The 20,527-nt window shown below is 50.7% G+C and overlaps 1 protein-coding gene across 3 annotated transcripts in view; it reads left to right on the top strand.

Annotated features, from left to right (window-relative positions):
• The window catches only part of DNAH14 (dynein axonemal heavy chain 14), a 225,456-nt gene that overhangs the window by 62,356 nt on the left and 142,573 nt on the right, over positions 1-20,527 (top strand). For all 3 annotated transcript variants that reach the window (XM_066595168.1, XM_066595169.1, XM_066595170.1), the window contains exons 16-17: positions 5,696-5,859; positions 9,141-9,488. In XM_066595168.1, the coding sequence (XP_066451265.1) occupies positions 5,696-5,859; positions 9,141-9,488 (512 nt within the window). The remainder of the gene's footprint in view (positions 1-5,695; positions 5,860-9,140; positions 9,489-20,527) is intronic.

Genomic DNA, 20,527 nt, shown 5'->3' on the forward strand with positions numbered 1-20,527 from the left:
CAGGCGGCCTGATACCAGAGGCGCTGGGTGACCTGCAGATGGGTGAATCGACCAGTCTTACTTCATTACAGGAAATTCTTAAATCTATCACCTCACTGCTCCCGCGTTTCCAGACACTTGTGAAAAGTAGAGTGAGAGGCAGAACATCTGTTCTTTTTTGTACAAATTAGATTTCCCCTCGTCATCCTGACAGCATACACATGGAGGTTGTCTGCTGAACACCTGTTGGGACAGGAAGCGGAAATACAAAAAGGCAACTCCCACCACCGGCTCACCAGTGTCTTCCTGTCCCTACAGGACAGTCCAAGCGGAGCCTCCAGGTGTATGCTGGAGGTGAATGAAGAAAGAAGACTCCCATGCAGCCTGTCCGCCAGTGGGGGGACGACTCTCTGTTGGGGCTGGCAGGGCTTGCGCGGGTGAGACCCTACGAGGGGACCCTCACCCGCAGGATCTACCCAGCACTGTTCCCCCAGTGGGAAAATCCTCCCCCGGTACGCTGCCCAGTGGGGTTGTCGTACCGGTAGGAAGCAGCCCTGGTACCTGCAGGCTCGGACGCCGGTGTCTCCAGGGATCCATGTCTAGAGAGGTATGCCAGCAGTGCTCGGGGCGCCATGTGTGTCTCCTAGGCGGCGGGTCCGGTTGGCGTCCCCACGGGGCTGGTCGGCGTGCGTCCCCACGGGTGTGCTGGTTGGCGGTGTCCCAGTGTATGCGGTGTATCCCCCGGGTCCGGCGCGGCGGCGTGACGTCAGCGCGGCCGCGTCACGGGGGGCGTGTCGGCGCCAAATTTGAAAATTTAAAAGGACTGGATTCCTCTGCATCTCTCCTGTCTGCACCTTACTGAAGATGTCAGCCAGAGAGGACACTGAAAGCAGCCTGCTGGTGAGTAGACTGCTTTGGGAGTACCGGGGAGGGAGGATTGAGACATCAGGATCTGGTGCTGGAAGTCCTTTTTGCTATCTCCGTCTCTTAGGACAGAGATGCACAAAAGGTTAGAGAGGCCAAAAAGCGAGTGCGCAAATGTCCAGTTGGCTTGCGGCGGCTAGAAGAGGGCCACACCAAGCCACTATGCGCGGACCCTACGGAGAAGGTGATCCGCGAAGAGGGCTCCTCGGGCATGTCGGACATCCGATCCATGATCCGCGAGGAGATTGAAGCCTCGCTCTCCTCTCTTTCTCTGCCGCCCCCCACGGAAAGGGTAAGGCGGGCACGAATGGAAGAGTCAGACTCTGAGGAGGTCCTAGAAGATTCTCCTTCAGAATCCATGCCGCCCATGAAGGATGCAAGGAAGTATTTGTTTTCATCGGCGGACTTGGTCAGCTGTTAACTGCAGTCCGGCGCACCATGCAGGTGGATGGGCGCTGTGGCTTAGTTGGTTAAAGCGCCTGTCTAGTAAACAGGAGATCCTGAGTTCAGCTCTCAAAAGGGAAGAGGTGCCGCAGCAGCCATCCTTTCAGGATTGCCTGTTCCGGGGACTCCTACCACAGCCAAAACCGTCATTTCCAGTTAATGACATTTTAAAACAGCTGATCCTGACAGAGTGGAAACAGGCAGATCAGAAATTCTTCCTGTCCAAGGAATTCAAGGATCGGATGGTCTTCACACCAGAAGATATCGAGTTCCTAGAAACCGTCCCTAAGGTGGATCTGGCGGTCGCCAGGGTCTCAAAAAGCAGCCCTCCCCTTTGAGGACATTTCCCAACTGCGGGATCCACTAGATACCAGAGTGGATTCTGCGATGGAAAAGGCCTGGGAGACCGCGGCCCTGACCGTCAAAGCCAACATCACGGCCACATCTGTGGCGAGATCTATGTCGGTCTGGTTAGACCAACTCCAGACGCTGATTTCTCAGAGGGGCTCTAGGGAGGACATCTCCAGCTGCCTTCCCCTCCTCCAGAGGCAACCGGCTTCCTGGCAGACGTCTCTATGGAGTCAGTGAGGTTCGGGGCCCGTTCAGCAGCCCTCTCGAACACAGCAGGAGGGCTGTCTGGGTTAAGGCCTGGACAGGAGATAACGCCTCCAAGAATAGACTCTGTTCCCTGGCCTTCCAAGGACACAGAATCTTCGGGCCTTCCTTGGATACTCTCCTAGAGAAGGCATCGGATAAGAGCCAGGGACTACCATCGGAGAAATCGTTTAAGTGGCCTTCCTCCTCCTACCCTCCTCCTTTTGTTCCCTCTAGAGCATACAAGGGGAAAGGAAAAACCGGACGCTGGTCCTATCCCAAAGGTGGAAAGGGTGAGAATCCGCCTTCCCGGATCCTACAGACTGAAGGGGTTCGCCCTTAGATGGAACGAGGTGACCTCCAATCCCTGGGCCTTACGCCTAGTCTCGGATGGCTACAAAATTGAATTTTCCTCCCCTCCTCCCTGGAGGTTCATGGTCACCCCCTGCCAGTCACCTGCGTCTGCTCAGGCCCTCCAGTTGGGGGTGCAAGAGCTGTTGTCCCTAGGGGCCATCACTCGGGTTCCCGCAGAAGGACTATTCAAGGGGTGCTACTCCCCCTTGTTCCTAATCAAAAAAAAACAAAAACCAACGGATCCTATAGAACTATAATTAATCTGAAATTCCTGAATAAATCTATCACGTATCAAAGATTTAAAATGGAATCGGTGCGGTCAGCAATCCCCTTAATTGCGCCGGATAGTGTCATGGCCACCGTGGACTTAAAGGACACATATTACCATGTCCGTATACACATAGATTCCCTGCGGTTTTCCCTGGTGATAGATGGCTCTGTCTCTCACTTTCAATTTACGTGCCTGCCATTCGGGATTTCCTCCGCACCCCGGGTGTTCTCCAAACTGGTGTTAGAGATGGTGGCGGCACTGACAGGGTGTTGATTGTCCCATACCTCGACGATTTCCTGATCATAGCAGGATCGGCTTCAGAACTCCAGTTCCAGGTCAACCTCACACTCCGTCTGTTCGAGTCATTAGGCTGGATCATCAACTCCTCTAAATCCAGTCTTCTGCCCGAGCAGAAAGAAAAGAAAAAATAAATAAATAAATAAATTTCTGGGAGTGATTCTGGACTCACACCATCAGTGCTCATCCCTTCCCCTAGAAAGGCAAAAAACGATCCAGGATGAGTGTCGGGCACTTTCTCTAACCACTGAAGTCTCCCTTAGGAGAGGCATGAGGGTCCTCGGCCTCATGACCTCTTGCATCGGGGTAGTCCCTTGGGCCCAGTTACATTGTAGAACCCTCCAAGACTTTATCCTAAACAACTGGGATAAATCCCCCGCCTCCCTGGATCGGAAAGTCGTCCTTACCTACAAGATAAAATCCTCCTTGGAATGGTGGATGTCTATCTCTAACCTTGCCAGAGCCACGGCTTGGTACCCCGCATCCCCAGTATCCATCTTTACTGACGCAAGTGCAACTGGTTGGGGGGCCCACTTAGGCCGTCATTACGTCCTAGGGGGCTGGAACCGGGAGGAAACTGCTCAATCCTCCAACTACAAAGAACTTTGCGCTGTCTGGAAGGCCATTCGGGGCCTCGAGACAGAGATCAGGGGTAGACACATTAAGATCTTTTCGGATAACATAACAACTGTGTCCCTCATCCGCCACCAGGGATCCACGCGGAACCCCCGGCTCCAAGACCTGGCGGCGAAAGTTCTCGGGTAGATAGAGCAGCGGACGCCTTCCGTCACAGCGTACCACGTAAGGGGCCCAGAGAACTCCATGGCGGACCATCTCAGCCGCAGGAAGATAGACCCCGGGGAGTGGACTCTACATCCACACGCGTTCCAGCTAATTTTAGAGAGATGGGGGACACCCAAGGTGGACTTGTTCGCCTCTCGGGAGAACACCAAGTGTCCCCGGTTTTTCTCCATGGGAGCAGACGGGGGCTCCCTGGGAATAGATGCACTATCCCAGGCCTGGGATGGGGACCTTGCATACGCCTTCCCGCCTATCCCCCTGATTCCTCGGGTCCTAAGGAAAATTCAGGAGTCCCCAGGCTCCATTATCCTGATGGCCCCATTCTGGCCCAAGAGACCCTGGTTCCCGCTCCTGGCCGCTCTCTCGACACAGGAGCCTCTACATCTGCCGCAGAGAGACGACCTCCTTCAGCAGGGTCCCCTGATATGCCCAAAGGTCCGACAGTTCAGACTGGCGGCCTGGAAGTTGAGCGGGTAAAATACCTGAGCCGGGGCCTATCAGAGGGGGTGACCACTACGTTATGTGAGAGCCTCAAAAAATCCACCAGAAAAATATACTCCAGGGTGTGGGATACCTTCTCTAGGTGGTTGGGGCATAGTATACATGACCTCCAACAGCCCGACATTAACAAAATATTGGAGTTCCTACAGGATGGTTTGGACATGGGGCTAAGACCTGGTACCCTTAAGGTCCAGGTGGCCGCCCTTGGGGCCTTCTTCGACTTCCCCTTAGGCGACCATAGGCTAATTAAGAAATATCTGAAAGGGGCAGTCAGACTCCATCCCTTTATAAGAGAAACCATGCCCCCATTGGACCTGAACCTTGTTTTGCAGGCCCTCTGCGCACACCCCTTTGAGCCCCTGGAAGATCTATCAGTAAAGATCCTCTCCCACAAAGTTGCCTTTTTAGTGGCCATCACATCCGCCAGACGGATCGGGGAGATCCAATCCCTCTCGATTAGGACCCCATACATGACCACCTTCCCAGATAAAATAGAGTTCAGGCCTGACCCCTTCTTTCAACCAAAAGTTCTCACAGACTTTCACAGAGAACAGCGTATAGTACCTCCCTCCTTCTGCCAGGAACCCCGTAATACCACGGAACAGAGGTTCCATAATTTAGATGTTAGACGAGCAGTCCTGAAGTATTTGGAATTCACACATTCCTTCAGGAAGTCTAACAACCTCTTCATTCAATTTCAGGGTCCACGCAGAGGAGGGGCCGCTACTAAGGACTCCTTAGCGCGTTGGGTCAGGAGGGCCATAGAAGAGGCGTACAGATCCCAGGGGATCCCACTCCCGGGCGACGTTAGAGCCCATTCCACTAGGGCGGTCGCCTGTTCCTGGGCGGAGAGAGCCCAGGCGACAACCGACCAGATCGGCAGAGCCGCCACGTGGTCGACCACACATACTTTCGTTAAACACTATCGCCTGGATTTGGGGGCCAACCGTGATATGGCCTTTGGGCGGAAGGTGCTACAGGCAGTGGTCCCTCCCTAAAGCCCTTGGTCGTTGGTATTCCTCCATGTGTATGCTGTCAGGATGACGAGGGGAAGACAGGAATTAGGTCCTACCTGTTAATTCCTTTTCTTGAAGAAGTCATCCTGACAGCATAGGGGCTTTTCCCTCCCCTTCGTTTATATTTTACGTGAAGTAACGTAATGTACTATGATTTCCATATTAGAAAGGATTGGTTAAGCAAAGCCGGGTCACTGTAGTTATTTGGTACACACTGGTGAGCCGGTGGTGGGAGTTGCCTTTTGTATGTTTTTCCGCTTCCTGTCCCAACAGGTGTTCAGCAGACAACCTCCATGTGTATGCTGTCAGGATGGCTTCAAGAAAAGGAATTAACAGGTAGGACCTAATTCCTGTCTTTTCTAAACTTTTTTGCACTAAAAAAGGAACAATTTTCGCCAGTCTTCCACCACAATCCGGGGAACAAGTCTGTGCCATTGCGGAAAGCAAAAATAAGTTGAAAAACTGCCAAGTGGAAAGAAATATTTAGCAATGTCTTTTCTTTGCTGTGTTCCAGGTAAACTCTCTCCTCCTAGTCAGGATCCTTGTTTTTCCGTATTCTTTCTTCAGCCGGAATGTGAGAAGAGAACTCTTCCTGATAGAGGGTCAAAGTGGAGTCAAAAGAAAACCTGGCCCAACTGTGAGCTCCTTCTGGGAATGGATTCAGATTATCAAAAATGGGTATGTGACCCTCGCCCCACCAACAGTGCAACTCTGTGTAGTCCTATAGGCCTACTTCCCAAAATACCAGGAGGGAATGGTTGTTCCAAAGGGTTCGCTTTGGAAAAACATTTTTTTTAAAAAAGGGCTCACCATGCTGTACCAACATTTAAAGAATCCTTCCTCACCCCCCTTCTCTGCCGCTGCTCTTCCACTGGTGTTCCAATGTTTTGTTACAGAGCAATCACGTCCTGACACTGGGGCATGTGCAATAATCACTGACTGCAGTGGGCTAGTAATTGCCTGCAGTGGTCACATGACCCTGGTGTTGGTGACATCATCACTGGCTCGCTTCTGCTGCAGCACGGGACATAAGAATGACTTCTTGAATGTTGGTTTGGCATGGAGAGCACCTTTTGAAAAATGTTTTTGTCCCGGATAACCCCTTTAATGCTTTGCCCATTTGGGAAATTTGCCAATTTCACCCGTATACTGCTGTGCCGTATGCTAATGAGGACTTAACATTCCAGTGAGCTGTCTGGCTCATGCTAGCCACCTGAAGAATTTGTTGTAACTCCACCCCTTTGCCTTTCATTGATGTGGATGACATCTCTTTTGCCATTCACATGACAATTTCTTGCATGCGTGACAGTTCATAGGACCGGAGCGTGCTCAGCTCGCCTTACCTGGCTGTGGGCAGACTCTCCAGCTTTCTCTGCACATGCTCCTCTCCTGCTTTGTGGGACTTTATCTTCAATAAGCGGAGCTGCAGCCACTTCTCAGCAGCCACTTTTATCCTTTTAGCCAGGTGATTAAGCTGAGCAAGGCAATCCGTGAAGGTCCCAGCAGGTGTAGCGAATGCATGACATTTGGACGGTCGTGTGAATGACGTAGGGGATATCATCCACATCAATCAAAGGCAGAGAGGCAAAGTTACAATGAACTCTTCCGGCGGCTAGCACAATCTGTGCACACCCACTGGACTGTTAAGCCTTCATTAGCATATGGTGTGGGAGTTTTACAAAGCACAAGTTCAGAAAAGTGGTGTGGAGGCTTAAAGCGCACTGGAGATAGTTAGTGGGGTCAAAAGAGCTGATGGGTTCCCTTTAATTTGCCTAAACTACTGCTAGCTATAACATAGTTTTCTAAATGTGTTTTTTATGTTCCGCTGTTCATACTGTATGTATATATAGTGCTTCTCTGGAGACCCCTCAGGCAAGTAGATTTAAGCCTGGTTTAGACACAACGATTATCGCTCAAAAAATATCTTTTGTGCAATAATTGTTGTGTGCATTTACCGGGCAAGGTGATCGCTCAGCTGTTGAGTGATCACTTTGCACTCCGAGCGGGGTATGCAGAAGACAAGCCGGGCCGTTTGTCTTCTGCATCCAACTGTTCTCTGCTCGGAGCGCTCAGCTGTTATACAGCTGAGCGCTCCGAGAGGGGTATGCAAAACACAGCTGGACCGCTGTGTTCTTCATACCCCAGCTGTTAATGGAGCGCTCAGCTGGTATAGAGCTGTGTGCTCCATGTGGGGTATATAATAGTATCAGCTGTACCCCGCTGTGAACTCCTGATAAGGCTGATTTGTTGTCTTTTATCATGCTGAAAGAGAATGATCAGCGACTGGTTAACGAAAACTGCACGATGTCCGTGCAGTTACACACAACGATTATCTCTCAAAAGACGGCTTTGAGCGATTTTGGAGCGAGAATCGTTGTGTCTAAATCGGCCTTTAGGACCGTACAAACATTGCAGTGAATAGAAGCGGTCTTTACTTGGCAGCTTAATCAACAGTACAGGCTCTTTTTAGCTTGCATACAGTTTTCAAACATTAGAACACAGTTTCAATAGTTAGCAATACTGTTTCTAGCACTTGGCAACACTGTCAGCCTTTGCAGGACTTAGTCTGACTTAGCAGGCTTGACGTGGCTCCATTGAGACACTCAACGGTTCACAGTGATATGCAATTACAGTTGTCTATAGTGGACCTCCTCATTCTCTCAGCAATACACAGGTCAAAACCAGAGCTCCCCCAGCTTTAATGGTCCTACTGACCAGGCACTCTGGGCTCTGATTAGGAGGCTCCAGGGTTTCTCCTGCAGCTCACACCTTCAGACTGCAGCCAACCTCTTGTTCAGGAGACTCTTAGGCTTCTCTTGTGGCTCACGACTAAGGCCACAACCAACCTTACACAAACCTCTCATATTTACTCCACTACGGTAGGCGATACACTCCACTTCAGTGTGTTCCGCTAGTGTGGACCCACTGGGTCAACCTACCCGTTTGACATATGACCAATCCAGTCAAGGTTGACAGCTGACCCATGGCGAACAGAGGGTTAAGTACCATGCAATGAGAATCAGACTGCTGATGTGTAACAGAGATGGACAATCGTGCCGTATGCTAGTCAGGGAGATTAGGGGCAATCCTGCCTAGAAGCAGGGTAGGCATCCTGATACGAACGGCCCCGCGATCTTGCTCTAGGACCTGACTAACACTGAAGGAACACTGAACACATCACGGTATAAACCAATAGCACAGAACAGGACCAGGAGGGGTGCAGGTAAGAGAAGGCAAAGGGCAAGAGTACACGGACAAGACTGAGAAACAAGAAGCAATATACAAGACAGGGAATGTACAAAGACTAGAGAGCCATAAACACACGAACTCCAATAAGGCACAAGCAGAAACGAGACCTCTGTTGGCTGTCAGAAGCAAACAAACAACAATACTGAGGTGATGAGGGAAGAATCCCAGCTCAGCTAAATAGAGAGGCAATTACCATGTCCTACAGCTGGGCTGAAAGCACTGGAGTGGATAATCATTGAAGTGCTGGAGAGAAGTATGCAGCAGTTCAAATTACAGGTAAAATAGTATGACGAACGCGTCTGCCAGAAACAGCAGGTGGAGGACTAGTCTGAACTGCAGACCTAATGGCGTGCCACACAGTGCCAGTTATACCAAAACACAGGCACCACCCTACAGGATAAAACATGCCCTAGCATTTGTACATCAGATGCATATGCCCCTGCCCTGGATGGTTTGTAGTTTAATGGACACCATGACTGGGATCAAGACCAATCATGTAATGTCTACAAGGGCCACAACAGAGACTGTTACATCAATGCATAATCATCAGCATTGCACTCTAAGTGCAGCAGTTATGCAGTCAACATCAACCATTCTGGCATTTTCTTCAATTATTAGCATTATGCGTCATTTATTTAAGTACTCCCTGGCAGTTAGCCCACTATATAAACGTACCTTTTTCATCCTGCTTACATCTTACTTATTTTCAGGTGAAGAGTATATTTTCCATCATGAAATGCTCCTTGGAGGAAGTTGACCAGTACAGCAGCCACTTCACCAAGTTCTGCATTATGGTGGAAGCAGCTGTGAATGTGAAGGCGAGGATAAGCGGCGCCCAGGTGGAGCTGTCACCGGAGGACTATAGAGGCATCCTGGCCATGATGAAAGGCTTCATCCACGAATGTCGGCACATGAACATCGAGAGAAAGGTTCTTAATATCAAAGTGAGAAGCTTGGACTTTCAGAGAGAATGTCTTCGGCACCTCCAGGCTGTTGTAGATCTCGTTCACACCTCCCTGCCCTCCGTGGCGTACACCAGGAATATCCAGCTATTAGAAGTAAGTGAACCTCTGCCTAGTTATTTGAATCTTCAGTCGTATCATCTGATTTCAGTAGAGAAATATTTTCCTGTAGGACGGTTACTTGTGATCACATAACAATTAAAGTACGGCTATACTGTACAGTTGAGCTGGGCTGCCACACAAGTTGATCCTTCCTGATGAGCTAGAAATAAAGATCTGTGGTCGGACCATCAAACTCAAAATGCATTGTAGCCTATAATGAATAGAAGATTGCTGTCACCAGGCAGTCAGTCTTGTCTCCACCAGTACTTGCAAGCCGCAAAGTGAGTAACGAGGCGGCGTAGGACTGGGGGCAGGGGGGTGAGGGGGTTAGTCAATTAGCGAGCAAGGTAGTGGGGTGGGAGGAGTTAGAACAGGAAGTAGTAAGGAGAAGAGCGGGAAAAGCCACAAACGACCGAGGAGTGGAAGAAGAAGGACGTAGGAGGAGAGCAGACGAGCAGAAGGAAGAGAGAAGCAGAAAAAGACGAAAGAACGAAAGCAAGTCGGGAAGCGCAGAAGACAGGAGTCGGGCAAGTGAGAAGTTATCAGCTGACAAGCTTGAAGAGTCGGGTGGAAGACAGTAACAGCGGAGGAAGAAGAAAGAAAATGGACGACTTACGTGCCATGATTCAAGAAGCTGTGATGCAAGACGGCACCGGATGGCTTGAAGAGGTGCTGGCAAGCTACAGGACGACCGCCGGAGCCAGAGAACCAGCCGGAGAAGAAGGACAGCAGCGGAGATCGGGAGAGGAGCCAGACTGCACGCAAGAACCGCCGCAAGGAAGACCGCAGCAGAGACCTGGAAAGGAGCCAGCCAGCACGCAAGTTACACCACGAGGAAGACCGCAGCAGAGACCGAGGAAGGGGCCAGCCAGCACGCAAGATACACCGCCTGGGAGACCGCAGCGGAGTTCGGGACAGGAGCCATGCAGCCAGCAAGAGGCACCGCGAGGGAGACCGCGCCGGCGAAAGCAGCCCCCGGCGAGGCTCAGTCCGAGCCCCGCGCCGAAGAGGGGAGGAGGAAGAGCCAGCCAGGGCAGCGCAGGCCCCAGGAAGGACGGAGGAGCTAACCGGAAGTCGGCGCCGGCACTGAGAGGTACGGCGGGAGGACCGGCATCGGAGGCTCACAGGACTGTGCCAGCGGAGGGTCCGGAGCTCGCAGGACGGCGCTCGGGAGTGTCAGCGGGCGCCGAACGGAGTAAGCATCGCGCAGCCGGGCGCAGGATGAGCGGAGGAGCCCGAGGTGAGCCGAGCGCAAGTAGCGGGGAGGAGCTGGGGAGCGCGCGGTCCGGCCGCACGCCCCCGCAAGATGGCGGCTCAGCGCACGTGGCGGCACAGGCAGCGCCGAGGGCGCGAAAAAGTAGAAGCCCGGCGGGCAGGGGGAGGGGGGGTGGGGGGAGAGAGAGGGGGAGCAGGGAAAGCTGGGGCCCACGCAACACCCCCCTGACACACAGCCCGGGTAGTACCACCGGGTCCAGCAGCAGCAGGGAAGGGGGAGGCATGTCACGCTACCATGCTGAGCCAGTACAAGTAGCAGGGCCAGCACACTACAGGGTAGGCAACAGGCCAGGCAGGACCCCATATAGCCCTCAGGGGGGAGCGGGGAGGGTACAGTTAGACACATGGCCTAGCCAACAACCCCCCCCTCCCCGATACGTGGACACATTCCAGGCCTTCCACCCCCACCAACAACAACTCCCATCCTCCTATGCACTGTACCAGCGCCCACCAGCCCAGTCTAACGAGTATAGACAGTGCTACGTGAACCCCCACTACATTCCCCCTCCAGCAGACCCCGCAGTTTACCTTCCCACACATAGCCAGGTCCCACGCCGTAGTTCTAAGAAGCAGGGCTAAGGCGCTAGGCAGAGGCAGAAAGAGCGAGCCAGGCAGGAGAGGCAGGATAGAGAGTTCCAGGCGCAGCTAGAGAAGGCCAGCGTAGTGCGTAGTGCCAGCGGCAGGCCGCGCGAGTCAAGCGACGAAGTGCCTAGCAGCGACCAGGACGAGTATTGCGGGCGAGAGGAGCAGCCACGGAGGGCGGACCCGCAGTCATCCCTTTATCGGAAGGTCCGGGAACGCAGGAGGTGGCAAGAGCTTGCGCAGGATCGGTCAGGGCCGGACCAGCCTGGCACGTCCCAATCGGATGACACGAGGAGGGTTCGGCAATCGATTGGTCGGCAGTCCGCGTACGAAGTAGGACGGAACCAAGGGAGCGGTACAGCGAGGGCGTCACCCTTGGCAACGCCGGAGGTCCGTCCAGGCGGTGAGTCTACCTTATACAATGTCCTTAAAAGTGTGTCGGATCCCGCAGCGGGTGCGGAAAACGATGATTTGGTTTCGGTTCTGAGGTCGCTGTTGAGCAAGGTTGATTCCGAAAAGGGGCTTTCAGTGTCCTGTGTGGCTCCAGGGGGCGCAGGCCCGCCTGTGGGTAATGTTGGTGCTTGCTCAGCAGCGGGCACAGAAAGTGTCCCAACGGACAGCTTACAATATGCTGATTCGTTGTTTTGTGGTGTTGCCCCCCTGGGGGTGGGTCTGCCCGATGATGTAGTGGAGAAGATTAAAAATGGCTTGTATATTGATATATGGTCTTTGCTCTCTTCGGAACACGTCATGGTTGACAAGGAGCGGTCGGCAGAGCGAGGTGCTGACAAAAAACCGAAGATTGCAAAGACTTTCGGAAATTGGTTGCAGGCTTTTGTGATTTTGGTTCATGTAACGTGTCAGTTTCAGCCGCGCAAAGCGACGGAGATGATGGTATATCTAAATACCATTTATAGCGCGTATCGGTTGCACGGTGGTGCAGCATGGTGGCGCTACGACGAAGATTTTCGGCGTCGCGTGTCGGGAACGCATACGAGTTGGGCCTCTAAGGCCACGGATGTATGGATTCAGTTGATCCTAGCGCAGCGTCCAGCTAGGACTTCTTTTCCCGGGGGAGCCGCGGGAGGGGTATCCCAACCACCCGCGGCATCTCCAAGGCCGAATGGCTCCTGTTGGTTGTACAACGAGGGCCATTGTCGATTTTACGCAACCTGCAAATTCCGGCACGAGTGCTCGGTATGCGGGGGGCAGCATGCAGCGATCCGCTGTTTCAAGAAACAGAGGTCGGTACCCGCGGTGGGTAGCACCGGCGGTAATGCGAACTCCGGTGAGAAGCCAGTACCTGGATCCGTGGTTAAACATGTACCACAGGAAACAGGAAGCAGAAATCCTTAGGTTAGGATTTAGAGAAGGCTTTAGAATTCCGTACGCGCATCAGCCTGCCACTGTGTTATGCCCCAATTTGAAATCGGCAAGGGACGATATCGAATTGGTAAAAGAGAAGGTTCAAAAGGAAGTGGAGTTGGGCCGGATGGCCGGCCCTTTCAGTATTCCTCCTTTCGAGAACTTGCGAGTGTCTCCTTTGGGTCTGGTACCTAAGAAGGAAACGGGCAAGTTCCGATTGATACATCATTTATCGTTCCCAATAGGGGGGTCGGTCAATGATGGCATCTCAAAAGAAGAAGCAGCAGTAGCCTACACGTCATTCGATTGTGCGGTTCGGCTGGTAAGGTCGGCGGGTAGATTTGCGCATTTAGCAAAAGCTGATATTGAATCAGCTTTCCGTTTGCTTCCGGTTCACCCGGAGTGCTTCCATCTTTTGGGTTGTAGAATCGAGGACCAGTTTTTTGTCGACATGTGCTTACCGATGGGATGCTCGATCTCATGCTATTTTTTTGAGTTATTTAGTTCCTTCCTTGAATGGATGTTGAAGTATGAGACGGGCATCACATCGGTGATCCATTATTTGGACGATTTTTTGTTCGTCGGCTCGGAGGCATCGGGTGATTGCGGTTTCCTAATGACTAATTTTAAGAGGTTAATGCGGTTAGCTGGGGTTCCGTTGTCTGAGGAAAAGACAATGGGCCCAGTTACATGCCTCACGTTTTTAGGTATAGAAATCGATTCGGTGGAGATGGTGTTCAGGTTGCCGGCGGATAAAGTGGCCAGGTTGCGGCAAACAGTGGGCGAAGTGGCTAAATGTAAAAAGGTGACGTTGCGGCAGGCGCAAGTTTTGCTGGGTCTTTTAAATTTCGCCTGCAAAGTTATTCCCATGGGGCGGCCGTTTGCCAGGAGACTGTCATTGGCAACCGTGGGGGTCCGCGAACCACATCATTTTATACGTGTGACGGCAGGAATTAAGGCTGATTTGCATTTATGGACGGTTTTCCTGCATTCTTTCAACGGGCAAGTGGTATGCCCTAGGGAAGATGTGGAAGGAACGGAAATCAGTTTGTTTGCCGATGCAGCGGGTTCGGGCGGTTTTGGCGTTATCTTCAACAGACATTGGTGCAGGGAGTCCTGGCCAAGGTCATGGAGAGAAAAACGGTGGACTAAGAACGTAACTCTGCTGGAATTTTTCCCGGTGGTGGTAGCAATTGAGTTATGGGGAGCAGAGTTACGAGACCGGAGAGTCTGTTTTTGGTCAGACAATGCGGCGGTCGTACAGACGATAAACAAACAATCGTCGGCCTCCCCGCCGGTTTTGGCTTTGTTGAGACACGTGGTGCTGAGATGCTTACAGGGCAATGTGTATTTGCGTGCAAAGCATGTCCCGGGATATGACAACAGAGCAGCTGATGCACTCTCTCGTTCACAGATGGAGCTGTTCAGGGAACGGTACCCGCAGGCGGATGCCGAAGGGGTACGCTGCCCGCCTTCCTTATGGAATCTGGCAGAGGAGAGTTGTTGAAGCTGGTGGAGTCATCGGTGGCGGCTGCAACTTGGAAAAATTACAATTCAGTCTGGTTATTATGGTTGCAATTTGCAGGGGGAGCAGTGGTAGGAGGTGAAAGGGCAAAGTCAGCAACCTTGGATATGCTGACGGAGTTGCGGAAAAAGCGTTTGTCGGTGGGAGCAGCCAAAAAGCATCTAGCGGGTGTGGCGTTTTTGTTAAAATTACACGGTATGATTGATGTCACGAAGGATTTCGTGTTTCAGCAAATAATTCGCGGGTGGAAAAAAGAAAAGGTCCAGACGGACACACGCCGTCCAATCACGTTTCCAGTGCTGACAAGCCTGTTGTCAGTTTTGGAGTCGGTCTGTGCGAACGAATACGAGACTCTGTTGTTTAGGACTGCTTTTTTAATAGCATTTTTCGCGGCCTTACGTATCGGGGAGATGGTCCCGGCGAGTAAAGTCAGGTTGGGTGGCCTACGGGCCGCCGACGTGATAGCTACGGGAACAGCCATACGGATAGGTATAAGGAAGTCGAAGACGGATGTATATGGAAGAGGTGAATGGCTCACCATTAACCAATTAGGGGCAGGATGGTGCCCGGTCCAGGTCATTAGTGAGTTCTTAAAAAAGCGCCCACAGAGTGGGCAGTTTTTAGTACATTCCTCTGGTTCCCCACTCACGCGTTTCCAATTTTCGGCGGTTTTACGTTCGGCGTTAAAGAAGTGCGGTTTGGAGCCGGGGGAATTCGGGACGCATTCTTTTAGGATTGGGGCCGCTACAACAGCGGAAGCCCATGGTATGTCGGAGGACGGCTTAAAACGATTGGGGCGATGGAAATCGCAAGCGTACAAGTCGTACATACGACCGGACCGTACGGTAGAGGTTCTTTTGGAATAGGACTGATGTGTATAAAAGCTTAGCGTTAGTCGTTTTTTTTTCTTGCAATTTGCGGGTATTTGCTATGTTTTTCTTGTTCCAGCGACGGACCCATGGCACGTTTGGATTATCGGCCATTCGTTTATACATTGGGCGGAGAGAAGAGCAGCCACTCGACCGATGGGACGGAATCTGGGTCTGAGTGGCGCGCTCGTAAACTGGATGGGTGTGCGGGGGCTTCTATGGCCCAGGATTCTGCAATTCGTTCTCAAAATTAGCAGGTGGACCCCCCGGAGAGTTATACTGGTCGTTCACGCCGGGGGGAACGACTTAGGAAAAACAAAAATGAACGAATTGCTAGTACTTATGAAACAGGACATGATGCGTTTCCGGGACTGTTTCCAGGATTGTGTGCTCGTATGGTCAGACATCGTGGCCAGGAGATGCTGGCGGGGTGCCAGAGACAGTGACGCGATTGAGAGAGTAAGAAGATTAATCAACCTTAGGATGTCCAAGTTTGTTAAATCGTTGGGTGGAGTGGCAGTTCGCCATTGGGAACTCGAGGACAAGGAAAGAGGAGCACTCAGGGAGGATGGAGTGCACCTTAACGATGTTGGTTTGGACACGTTTCTGTCAGGACTCCAGGACGGTGTGGAAATGGCATTGGCTAGGGTTGGCGTGGTGGGGCGGGATGCGCCATAGGAATACGGCGCATACCGCGTGCCGGGAGCTTCCCATGCGGGCTACGGCTTAGAGGAGGGTTTGCAAGCCCGAGGTAACAAGGGGCTTACGAACGTCCTGTGGCCGTTCCGGTAATAAAAGTTCGACAGTTTAGGCATGGGAAAGCGTGAGGAATTTAGACTTAGGTAGTTCAGGTTATAAAATAAAGTTTATAATATATGTTTTAAATGTTAATAAAGCTGTGGCCAACCCACGTTTTCAGCAAGAAGTTGTAAGTATTGGTTATTATAAGATAGGTTTTATTAGATGGTAAGCGAGCATACGCTTAGGACTTAGTATGCCCCCAGTCTTGCAAGCCGCAAAGTGAGTAACGAGGCGGCGTAGGACTGGGGGCAGGGGGGTGAGGGGGTTAGTCAATTAGCGAGCAAGGTAGTGGGGTGGGAGGAGTTAGAACAGGAAGTAGTAAGGAGAAGAGCGGGAAAAGCCACAAACGACCGAGGAGTGGAAGAAGAAGGACGTAGGAGGAGAGCAGACGCCCACCCACCCGCCCAGGTAAGGGGTAGGGTGCAAGGATGCAAGGTGTTCTAGAGAGGCGGAAGTTGTCACAGCTGGGGAATGGTAGGCCGGGAGCTTCCCATGCGGGCTACGGCTTAGAGGAGGGTTTGCAAGCCCGAGGTAACAAGGGGCTTACGAACGTCCTGTGGCCGTTCCGGTAATAAAAGTTCGACAGTTTAGGCATGGGAAAGCGTGAGGAATTTAGACTTAGGTAGTTCAGGTTATAAAATAAAGTTTATAATATATGTTTTAAATGTTAATAAAGCTGTGGCCAACCCACGTTTTCAGCAAGAAGTTGTAAGTATTGGTTATTATAAGATAGGTTTTATTAGATGGTAAGCGAGCATACGCTTAGGACTTAGTATGCCCCCAGTCTTCCTGGTGGTGTCAAGATACAATAATACCGAAGATTACTATCATTTACTTGAGTCGAGCCGCGGTGATATTGCTGATTTTGATAGTCCGTCCACATCTATTTATTAATGCATTGCCGGGTGCTGATGCCCACAGATCGTCCGCCCCCATTCACAGTAAGCAGGCAGCCGTTCATAAGTGACCGACTGCCTGTTCATACGGGCCGATACGTCATTGTTTTCTGTTCGCATTTACACTGAATGATGCATTAAGGTTCTCGCTGGATGCCGGAATCTGAACGATTTATCAGCTCAAGTAAAAGGGCCCTTACACCACTTTCTGGCTTAAATTAAAGTTAAATTGGTCAGATCAGAGTGGCCGCACCCCACCTGATCATCTGCATTCACTATTTTTTTTTTACTGGTGTGAATGGAGTAAATTTAAAAATGTTGCCGGGTTTTGTGACAAAACTTTTATACGCTATTTTCACAATTATGGTTCCCCCTATAGCCTTTAACACTATGTCCGTCTTTGCAAAAACATTTTTCTTCTATCCTCTCAATGCATGCAAAGTGAAAAATGAAGCAACTTTGTAACAGGTCTTAATTAAAAATTTCCTGTGTATTTTCTTTTCTAGCTCTTACGCTGACCTAAATGAATCCATGGTAACAGACTGCAAACAAATCCCGTCTAGTCAGATCCTGCATTAATAATCCTCTTTATTCCTCTATACTACTCTCTAAGGGCTTATTCACACGAGCGTATATCGGCTGTCGTTTTCACGGCCGGTCGATATACGCTACCATGTGATGCAGGGGCTTGGCGTATATGCCATCAGGTGGGCGATCTGCTAAGCTGTTTTCCCCCTTCCCTCTCTGGCTCACCACCTCTCTCCTCTCCTCTGGCTGTTTGCAGTGGGAGGGCATGAGATGGTGGCGGAGCTAAGCTCCCACCCCCTGCCCCTTGTCCGCAGCCAGCAATAGGAGGGGGCGGGATGGGGCCGCGCTTAGCTCTCCACCCGCCTCTCCCATTGCAAACAGCCGGAGGGGAGGAGAGAGGAGGAGAGAAGGGGGAGGGAGTTTAGCAGTCACGCAGCTAAACTCCCTCCCACCTCCCTTCTCTGGCCGCTGTTATTGGCTCCCATAGGAGTCTATGGCAGCAGCCGTAGTCCGGCCAGGAAGATAGTTCCAGGACTATCTTTCCTGCCAGGCATAAAAGCGCCACGAATACGCCTGTGAAAACGGCGGCCGATATACGCTCGTGTGAATAAGCCCTAAGGGTGTGTTTCCACATAACAGGTAAAACTTGCAGCTGAGACTCTGCCCATCTATGACTGCCAATAGTCACATGGTCTTGCCGACCTCATCTGCCAGATTGTGCATCCGTCGGCTGCCGTGTCTGGGCGCAGTCTCAGGTGCTAGTTATTTTTGTTAAGTGGTAATACATCATATATATATAATATGTTTGGAAAGAAAGTAGAGTAGAAATGGAAACAAGTATGAGACTGTAAGACTGCAGGATCACACTATAAAGGATTTGTTTGCTGCCTGCTAGCATGGAGACACACTGAGCTATAGAAACAAAGCTGTGGAACCAAGACCTACAGCAGAACTCAATTTCAATGTTTATTACAAGGAATGTGTCATCAGAAAATGACCTACTATATAAATAAATAAGTTATTGTGTTAAATGTATTTTTAGGATTTTTTTATTTTTGGTGTGATCATTTATATTTATAAACTGTCCTAAAATCCTGCAGTTCTCACACTGACCACTAGGCCTAATAATAATCTGATACATCCTGTTTTGCAGAGACAACTTCTCACCAGTTACCTCTTTATCATCACAAGCAGGATTACAATAAAAGGGGACACCTATAAGTAGATAACACAGGATCCACCATTCAGAATAGGTGATGGTCATAGCTCACCTCCTCTTCCCCCCTGCACACTTCACAGAGCATGCTCACAACACTCTAGCATAGAAGTCAATAGGTGATGGTTATGACTCATCAAAGGAGGTGAGTCATAACCATCACCTCCCTGCACAGGTCATTGAAGTCAATGTGGGTCACGGTGTGGCTTACAAGTATTCTCAACCATGACTTGTAGATAGTAAGAAATAAAACTCTTCTTGCAATCAGCTGGTTGCAGTTACAACTACTTGTGCATCGCAACCCAACCCACATTGTCTTCAGTTAGATCGCTGGTTGAAGGGCTACACAATGATCTATGATCATGCGACCTGTATCACGCTCAAAGTCGCCATGTAGCCCTAGCCCGAATCAACTGGCCCATTTCGTGTTCCAAGTAGAGAAGAAATCTTTAAGTAATATTCTCACATATGACTGACTGCTCAAGATGATTCCCTTCTATCAAACAGCCAAAGGTATCACATCATCAGTAGACCCACTGGGCTGAGCGCAGGCTGTAGGGCCCTGCCACTGCCTTGTTGGGGCGCTAGAACATGAACATTAACTGCCACCCTAGCGGTCGCTTTTGCTAAAAATTGCTAGATTAATGTGCGAGTGCAGGAGCCACCCAGCAATTAGGACTAAACGGCGAGCATTAGCAGTTCTTGTGCAGTAATATGGCAGGACATAATTGTTCTACAGATCTCCTAAGAATAGAAGAACATCCGCCGGTAATTGGAGAGAATTGACCTTTCTGCTTCCTTAAAATAGAAACTGAGACATTAACTAAATCTAAAAAGTTCCAGAATTAGTTAACTACACGTAATTCTAAAGCAAGTGGAGACATTTCATCAGATCCTGCTGATCATCCGACCTAAATACTCATCTAGTTAAAGCTGCCGCCATCGGAGAGCCCGCCTCTCAGTGGGGAAATAACGTTTAAGTGTTTTCGGTAAAGCGGTTTCTAATGGTAAAGTAATTCCCACCTGCAGTTCTTTTATAACATTGCATTCGTGGTTTCTCATTATATAAAATACATATTACATCTGTTGGAGCACATATATCAACACAGAAATTCACGTAACCATCTGTAGTGTCCATAGGGCATATAGGCATCATAACTGGGGGGGGGGGGGGATCCACCACTTGGACTGCTCTCAATGCGCCAGAATGGGATGTCACTTTGTGGGAGTAGCTCTGGTGGTTCCACTATGCCATGTAGTGGTTCTCAATGACAGGCTTGGGAGCCATGGGGCTTACCATAGGAGCCCTGAGTTATAGCCAGCGGAAGAGACTGAGCTTGTTCTGAGTAGAACAGTGGGTGAGAAGAGATAAGGCCACCATTGTTGAGATTGTCCTTAATGGGGTATTCCCATCTCACAAAGTTGTTTCCTATCCACAAGACGGGATAACTTGCCAATTGCTGGGGGTCCGACTGATAGGACATCTACTGATCCAGAGAAATCACACCCGAGGTGTCCCGAAATCTTGACAGCGGTCGCATCACCATGCCATTCACTTTATTGGAACCGCTGCAGATGGCTGAATTCAAGTGCTCAGAAATCACCAAGCACTTGAACTTAGCAATCTCCGGCTGTTATGATTGAAGTGAATGGTGCTGTGGTGGGCTTGCACGGCCACTGCTGTCAAACGTTAGGGACATACCAGGGGTAATATTTTTTGTTCAGTAGGGGTCCCAGCAGTTGGACCCGCCTCGATCAGCAAGGTATTCCCTATCCTGTGTATAAGGAATAACTTGCAGAGATCGGAATTCTCCTTAAAGTGTGCTCAGCTGCTATCTGAGTGCTGCCCAAGTCCGCCAAAAGTGTTGAATGCCTGGAGAGTGGAGGCTGCTGAAGGAGTTTGACGCGTGAACCAACCGGAGTAAGTGCCAAGACCGTGCCAAGCCAGTAAGCCTAGTCCGCAGTAAATTCATGTG

Source organism: Eleutherodactylus coqui, chromosome 3, assembly GCF_035609145.1.
Source record: "Eleutherodactylus coqui strain aEleCoq1 chromosome 3, aEleCoq1.hap1, whole genome shotgun sequence".
Taxonomy (NCBI): Eukaryota; Metazoa; Chordata; class Amphibia; order Anura; family Eleutherodactylidae; genus Eleutherodactylus; species Eleutherodactylus coqui.